Genomic DNA, 8,800 nt, shown 5'->3' on the forward strand with positions numbered 1-8,800 from the left:
CAAACCTCGACAGGCACCATCTTCCAACATGCGTGTTGCGAGGACCCGGTAATCATGACCATTATTATTATTATTATTACTATGAGTCGACCTGGTGAACCAGTGGATTGCTTTAACACACACACTTTGTCTGAAATGAAGGTAACAAATCTATGTATTGTCATTTTTAATATAATACTCAAAAGTATTTTATCGCTTGTTTTCTAACTTCACCTTCACTCATTATGATTTTCTAGTGATACCTTTGACTGCAACTACTGTCTGTGTATCGTGAGGATGACGGAGGGCCTGGCGGGCGCCGACCAGACAGACTTCTCAGGTTTGTTGTGTCGACGTGTCAGCTCTCCCGTCAAACCCTCTGACAGTGTTTGAGAGAGAGTGTGTGTGTCTGCAGTGAACCCGGGGTTCGAGCCTGGCGACTCCGTGGGGAGTGAGCACCAGCACTCCCCTGGAAGGGAATCAGGTGAGCTTCTGCTGAATGAGGGATTTCCCTTGTCTGATAATGAGCCTCCGCCAAACTGTCTTTAGGAACAGTTTTCAACTATTGTTGGTGTTGCACAAACTCTATTACACCTTGTAACAACCAACAATGTAAACCATGATGATAATGTGATTCATTTTATGGAATAAGGTCCATAATGTAATAACTTGCCAGCAGTGTCATAAGACATTTGATCCATTGTCATAATATCATTTTATCAATTATCTAAGAAGTCATTGCGTGATTGAAGTCGCATTAAAAAAAGACATGTTGAATCTAATAACTACAGCCAATAGTGTAATAATACATAAACAGAGCTAAATGTCTTAGAAATAAAATATTTGTAGTGGGTGTAGTAGGTATGAGGTCGTCATATTCATTTATTGAGGATACAAACTGCAACATGTTAACTCTGTTATTCAGGCCCGCCCCTCCCTACACGCAGAACACGCGCTGTGCGTAGGGCCCCGCGATCCATGGGGGCCCCATTTTGCGCAAGTGAATTGAATTTAATCGGGATCAATAAAGTATCATCATAATCTGCAAATGCGCAAAGGATGCGCTGCATTTTGCCGAGAGGCGCGTAGAACACCACCACCAAGTCATCCCGAGGCAGGAGAGAGAGAGAGAGAGAGAGAGAGAGAAATAAAAAGAGATGCAATGATTGAAAGCGCGAAGCGTCACCATCTGACCAATCAGCGGTCAGATGGGCCCGCAGGCAGTTGTTTACAGGTAGAGAGTAGAGAGAGAGAGAGAGAGAGAGAGAGAGAGAGTAGAGAGAGAGAGAGAGAGAGTAGAGAGAGAGAGAGAGAGAGAGAGAGAGAGAGAGGAGAGAGAGAGAGAGAGTAGAGAGAGAGAGTAGAGAGAGAGTAGAGAGAGAGAGTAGAGAGAGAGTAGAGAGAGCGAGAGAGAGAGTAGAGAGAGAGAGAGAGAGAGTAGAGAGACAGAGAGAGAGAGTAGAGAGAGAGTAGAGAGAGAGAGAGAGAGAGTAGAGAGAGAGAAAGAGAGTAGAGACAGAGAGAGAGAGTAGAGAGAGCGAGAGAGAGAGTAGAGAGAGAGAGAGAGAGTAGAGAGACAGAGAGAGAGAGTAGAGAGAGAGTAGAGAGAGAGAGAGAGAGAGAGTAGAGAGAGAGAGAGAGAGAGTAGAGAGAGACAGAGAGAGAGAGCAGAGAGAGAGTAGAGAGAGCGAGAGAGAGAGTAGAGAGAGAGAGAGAGAGAGAGTAGAGAGACAGAGAGAGAGAGTAGAGAGAGAGTAGAGAGAGAGAGAGAGAGAGAGAGAGAGTAGAGAGGGCGGCCCTGCTGTTCTTGCATTACAGTGGTCCCTCACTATAACGCCACTCACCTTCCGCGGCCTCGCGGTTTTTTGTGTGCAATTTTGCATGCTTTTTTTTTTTTTTCCTGATTGGCTACGGGAGAACCTGCACATTGTATTCTGTGCCCTGATTGGCTGAGGGACTGTAGCCTCTTGTCAATCAACCTCCGTGCCTCATGTCTCATGTATGCCAATGCGTTGGACTTGCATATACATTTACATATAGCAAATACATCAACGTCTGATCAACAGCGGTGAGACTCTGAAGGGCTGCATGTTTGCAAGTTTTGTTCCTGACAAACCCACAATGGAGAAACAAAACGTTCTGCACCGACAAAGGAACCTGCGGTCGCGGCCAGAAGGCAGAGGAATGTTTAGGTTTTAAAATCTATAAAGGTTTCAACTTTGGGAGTTTAAACAAGAGAGAAATGTGAGGAAATGTTCATTCCTGTCTGAGAAAAGTGTATAAAGTGTTTGGTGAGGGGTTTTACAGCCTTAAAACATATAGAATACTTGTAATAAAAAAAAGTTAACTACTTCACGGATTTCGCTTATTGTGGGTTATTTTTAGAACGTAACCCCCGTGACAAACGAGGGACCGCTGTATTGGTTGTTACACTCCTATAAATTAAGCTTGGAAAATAATCATGAGTTATATAATCACATTTCTTTTTCATCTTGATTTCTTCTCAAAAAAGTAAAGGGAGAGAATCCTGTTAGGAAAAGTCAGTCTTGACTAGTTTTCATCCTCACAGCTGGACTTTCTATTCCTGACATTGAACTGAAAGACAGAGAGGGGACAAGACCGTCTCGTCATGAGGTGTACATGGAAGAGTTGTGTCTTGTGTTGCAGCAGACAACATGTCAGAGAGAGGCAACAGTGAGCAGATGAAGACGGTGTTTCAGAACGATCAAGGGAAGAAGACGATCGATGTGTACTGGATCGCTGATGACGGAGGTGAGACCAGGAACCATGGCCCACCACCCCGTGGTGCATTTGTACACCCTTCGTGACGACAATGCTCGGTCAACAGTCAAGTTAGAATATTCTGGATTAAGTGCATTTTTCTTTTGGTGTCAATTACAGTCAACAAATTGCGAAACATTTTTCTTAATGAAACTGTAACCCCGAAAGTGACTGAAGCCCCGTTTCCACCGCACAAAAAGTTCAGAGACAGAGTCTTACGGAGCCTTATGGAGCGGTACAGAGACTTACGGAGCCTTACGGAGCGGTACAGAGTCTTACAGAGTCTTACAGGGCGGTACGGAGTCTTACGGAGCCTTATGGAGTGGTACAGAGTCTTACAGAGACTTACGGAGCGGTACAGAGTCTTACGGAGTCTTACGGAGCGGTACAGAGTCTTACGGAGCGGTACAGAGTCTTACGGAGCCTTATGGAGCGGCACAGAGTCTTACGGAGCGGTACAGAGTCTTACGGAGCGGTACGGAAAAGCGGAACCGGAGCCAAACCCGGTACTCGTTTCCACTGCAGAAAGGAGCTTAAAAAGTGGGCGGGGCTCAAGAGCTCCGCAGATATGTGACGTTACAACAGTCGTCTCAGCCTGGAGGCAGATATGGACCTTCTGAATCCTCTGTTGTTGTTTACATCCTCCACTTTGCACTAGTTGTTTAGTTAACTGTTATTTTCTGCTGCAGCAGAAACTTCTGTGTTTGTCCTGAGAGAGCCAACGCTCCGGTGCCTTGCCCCGCCCCCGAGCGTCCCGGCTGGCTGCAGCACAGAGCTGCACTGCTGCTCTGCTCCGGGACACGGCGCCTTTAGCTTTCTGCTCAAACGCCGGAGCAGCCGCTCCACTCCGGCGCTGATCGCGCTCCGGCAGCTCCGCGCCGGAACACGGAGGCTCCGAGCGTCTCGTTGCATCGTGTCCGGGGTCCGTCCCCGCGATGCAGCGGCGCTGACCGCGGTTGAACAGAACGCTGACCGCCACTGCACCGTGGTTGAACAGAACGCTGACCGCCACTGCACCGTGGTTGAACAGAACGCTGACCGCCACTGCACCGTGGTTGAACAGAACGCTGACCGCCACTGCACCGCGGTTGAACAGAAGCCACAGACGCGATGCAGAGACAGACCCGGTACGGGGCGCACGACGCTATGCTGCAAACAGAAAGCTCAGACACGAGGCAAAGCCCCGAGCCCCGGTCTGCCCTGCCTCACGTCCGCTCTTTCACGACCAACATGAAAGTTGAGCAGCAAAGAAAAGAAAAGGAAAAGAAACAACCAGAGCAAAGCTGAGCACTGACAGGATTCATCCAGCAGACACATTAAAATATTGAGGGTGTAGTAAACTGACCAATCAGCAGACGGCTCCTCAAACTCAGACCTGTTCCCTGGTCCTGGTACCCTGATGGAGGGGGGGGGGGGGGGGGGGCAACCGCCTTTGGAAAGGTTGTTTCTGGAAAATCACTAATTCTTGCGGTGTAAACCTGAACCATATATAGGAATAGAGCAGTATAGTCTGTATACCGGTCTATTCCTGCACTGTGTGTGGTGGAACCGGGCCTTTATTGTGTTCAGATCACTAATGACACTCTTCTAACGCAGGGATTCAAACAACCACAATCCTCTATTTTAAACTCTTTTTTGAATTATTTCTTTTTTGCTCACATGTCAAAAAAACTACAGGTGCCATACTGCCACTCCATACAGGACGTGATGTCACTGACACACAGGAAGTGATGTCACCTCCACTGTGTTTCGTGTTTATTCTGCGTGAAGTAGTTTTGAGAACATGTTGGAAAACATCTTTTTTTAGTTCCATAGACTACAGTGATATTTGTAACTACTTTAAAGAGTATGCAAGATGTAGAAGTTACCATTTCGAAGACAAAAATATTTAGGCTCCAAAGTTAAATTGTGAAGTCTTTTAAAAGTTGCCAATTCCCTTAAATGTGATGTTTTCAATCTTTGTACATGTAACACGTTATTAAACAATGTAAATACAACAGCTAATGGGAAGAGCCTGTAAACAACTAATGAAAGACACTTTGACATCCTCTGTGAGAATATTTGTCTGAAACAAGGTTCCATGATGGAGGACAGCAGGACAGGACAGCAGGACAGGACAGCAGGGCAGGACAGCAGGACAACAGGACAGCAGGACAGCAGGACAGCAGGACAACAGGACAGGACAGCAGGACAGGACAGCAGGGCAGGACAGCAGGACAGGACAGCAGGACAGGACAGCAGGACAACAGGACAGGACAGGACAGCAGGACAGGACAGCAGGACAACAGGACAGGACAGGACAGCAGGACAGGACAGCAGGACAACAGGACAGGACAGGACAGCAGGACAGGACAGCAGGACAGGACAGCAGGACAGGACAGCAGGACAGGACAGCAGGACAACAGGACAGCAGGACAGGACAGCACGACAGCAGGACAGGACAGCAGGACAGGACAGCAGGACAGGACAGCAGGACAGGACAGCAGGACAGGACAGGACAGCAGGACAGGACAGTAGGACAACAGGGCAGGACAGCAGGACAACAGGACAGCAGGACAGGACAGCAGGACAACAGGACAGGACAGCAGGACAGGACAGCAGGACAGGACAGCAGGACAGGACAGGACAGCAGGACAGGACAGTAGGACAACAGGGCAGGACAGCAGGACAGGACAGCAGGACAACAGGACAGGACAGCAGGACAGGACAGGACAACAGGACAGGACAGCAGGACAGGACAGGACAGCAGGACAGGACAGCAGGACAGCACAGGACAGCAGGACAACAGGACAGGACAGCAGGACAGGACAGCAGGACAGGACAGGACAGGACAGGACAGCAGGACAGGACAGGACAGCAGGACAGGACAGCAGGACAGGACAGCAGGACAGCAGGACAGCTCTCTGTGTCAACGATGTCTGTCCTCATACAAACACGCCAGCTTATACCGTATACATTATTGACCTGAACTTTTATAATATTTACAGTTTTTCTATATTTCCCTAGATAACGATTAGGTAACAAACAGAACATGAGATATATTGACCAGGTTAGTAGAAATAAATAACTCCTTGTCTCTAAATTCTTCTGTATATTGTATAAATGAGACGTGACGTCCTGTATAGAGGTGAGGTACAGGAAAGCTTCTGCTATAGAGGTCACATGACGTCCAGTATGGAGTGGAGGTATGGCACACACAAAATATGATGCTCACATTTTCTTACCCATAACTGTAAATACAGACTCATAAATCTTTTTAACGGACAAACACAAATGGAGATAGTTACAGGCATGGGGACTGATCTGAAATGACAATAACCACTGTAATAATTCACCAGTTTCTTGTTGCACTGCAGTTTGGTTCAATCCACACCAAAGTGTTTAAAAGTCAACGCGACGTCTGAAATTCTTGCTGCAGAGTTTCTACTAAACGAGACTGAAGCCTTGATTGTAGAACCAGAATCAGTACATGGAAGTGGCCTCTTCACTGTTTCCAGCAATAACAAATGAAAAGCCTTTTCTTCCTTGACTGCTCCAAGTGCAGATTGTCCTCCAGCGGCCGTGTGCTGATCCTGTTTTGAAAGACGTGTCCCATTGGTCTTTATGTGGCCTGTTGATGAAGAAGCATGTGACTGCTGTGTTTCATCAGGTCTCACGCTGCTGGTTCCTTACCTGCTCACCAGGAGGCGACACTGGAGGAGCTGCAAGGTCCGAGTCTTCATCGTGGGAGACGAGCACAACATGGAGGAAGGCCGGGATGAGTAGGCTTCTGTTTCTGCTCCACTCTGAACCACGAGTTACAAATCCAGCACCACTTCTCCAATTAGCTGATGATTTCAGGCATCAAAATGTTTACAAAGAATTTTAAATCAGCATAAACTTAATGAAGCTTTGTATCTTGGCGTTCATTAACAATTTACATAAAGACATTTAGTCATTTTGATACTTCAAGAAGGTTTCGTTGCGTTTCCTCTCAAGGCACCCGGTAAAAGTTGGTTGATGCAAACTGAAATGTGGGCAAAGTGTCATTGTCTTGCTCGTCCTCAGGATGATCGCGCTGCTGAAGCGGTTTCGTCTGGACTTTAACGACGTGGTGGTGGTGACGGACAGTGAGAAGCGACCTCAAGCCAAACAGTATGTTTACAAAACGTCCCTGTACAAACAACAATCCCTCTAAAGCTAAAAATAAACACCAATGATGAATAACACAGCTGCTCGGTTGGAAGAACTGAGGAATGGCCCAAAATTCAACTCATTATTGTTTTGTCCAGAACTCTAATAATAAATTCAGCAGGAAGAAACCACACTGAGCAAAATTAAAAAAGTATATAATATATTCACCTTAAATGCTGCCGAATCTGTTCACTGAGTAATGATTTGTTGTCGGTGTCCAGCCTGAGCAGGTTTGTGGACAGTGTCGCCCCCTTCAGGCTGTATGACGAACAGCAGGACGGAGTTTCGAGACAAAAGTGTGCGTGGAAGATCTCCGACAAGGTGTTTGAAGCCTTCAGGCTGAAGGTGTGTGGAGCTCCTCCTTGACATCCACTCTGCACGTCACTTCACAACAATTCAAATCTCCTTCTTTCTTTTTTCCCAGTCCGAGCGAAAAGTGAGGCTGAACGAAATCATTCGCAGGAATTCCCAGCATACGGCCCTGGTGCTTGTGTGAGTTCCCCGAGACGTTAACCTCCATGTCCTCCTGTCCTCAGAACCACCATGTCTGTTGTCGTGTCCAACCTTGAGACGTTTGACCTGCAGGAGTCTCCCGGTGCCACACAGTGACTGTCCCAGCGCGCTCTACATGGCCTGGCTGGACACGCTGACCTACGGCCTCCATTGTCCAGCGGTGCTGATTCGAGGGAACCAGCAGAACGTCCTCACCTTCTACTGCCAGTAGAACCAACGTCAGCAGAACGTCCTCACCTTCTACTGCCAGTAGAACCAACACCAGCAGAACGTCCTCACCTTCTACTGCCAGTAGAACCAACATCAGCAGAACGTCCTCACCTTCTACTGCCAGTAGAACCAACATCAGCAGAACGTCCTCACCTTCTACTGCCAGTAGAACCAACATCAGCAGAACGTCCTCACCTTCTACTGCCAACGTCCTCACCTTCTACTGCCAGTAGAACCAACACCAGCAGAACGTCCTCACCTTCTACTGCCAGTAGAACCAACATCAGCAGAACGTCCTCACCTTCTACTGCCAGTAGAACCAACATCAGCAGAACGTCCTCACCTTCTACTGCCAGTAGAACCAACATCAGCAGAACGTCCTCACCTTCTACTGCCAGTAGAACCAACATCAGCAGAACGTCCTCACCTTCTACTGCCAGTAGAACCAACATCAGCAGAACGTCCTCACCTTCTACTGCCAGTAGAACCAACACCAGCAGAACGTCCTCACCTTCTACTGCCAGGATAACCAACATCAGCAGAACGTCCTCACCTTCTACTGCCAACGTCCTCACCTTCTACTGCCAGTAGAACCAACATCAGCAGAACGTCCTCACCTTCTACTGCCAGTAGAACCAACACCAGCAGAACGTCCTCACCTTCTACTGCCAGTAGAACCAACATCAGCAGAACGTCCTCACCTTCTACTGCCAGTAGAACCAACATCAGCAGAACGTCCTCACCTTCTACTGCCAGTAGAACCAACATCAGCAGAACGTCCTCACCTTCTACTGCCAGTAGAACCAACATCAGCAGAACGTCCTCACCTTCTACTGCCAGTAGAACCAACATCAGCAGAACGTCCTCACCTTCTACTGCCAGTAGAACCAACACCAGCAGAACGTCCTCACCTTCTACTGCCAGGATAACCAACATCAGCAGAACGTCCTCACCTTCTACTGCCAGTAGAACCAACGTCAGCAGAACGCCCTCACCTTCTACTGCCAGTAGAACCAACATCAGCAGAACGTTCTCACCTTCTACTGCCAGTAGAACCAACGTCAGCAGAACGTCCTCACCTTCTACTGCCAGTAGAACCAACGTCAGCAGAACGTCCTCGCCTTCTACTGCCAGTAGAACCAAC

General features: G+C 47.9%; 1 protein-coding gene across 1 annotated transcript in view; it reads left to right on the forward strand.

Annotated features, from left to right (window-relative positions):
- slc12a10.1 (solute carrier family 12 member 10, tandem duplicate 1) overlaps positions 1–7,657 on the forward strand; it is a gene marked incomplete at both ends in the record, with an annotated part of 23,371 nt that extends 15,714 nt beyond the window's left edge. The window contains 8 exon segments of the mRNA XM_080519339.1: positions 237–319; positions 395–463; positions 2,647–2,751; positions 6,410–6,521; positions 6,808–6,894; positions 7,155–7,278; positions 7,358–7,425; positions 7,519–7,657. Of these exon segments, the coding sequence (XP_080375465.1) occupies positions 237–319; positions 395–463; positions 2,647–2,751; positions 6,410–6,521; positions 6,808–6,894; positions 7,155–7,278; positions 7,358–7,425; positions 7,519–7,657 (787 nt within the window).
- Positions 7,658–8,800: the final 1,143 nt, after the last annotated feature.

This window comes from Blennius ocellaris (genome assembly GCF_963422515.1).
Source record: "Blennius ocellaris genome assembly, chromosome: 23".
Lineage (NCBI taxonomy): Eukaryota > Metazoa > Chordata > Actinopteri > Blenniiformes > Blenniidae > Blennius > Blennius ocellaris.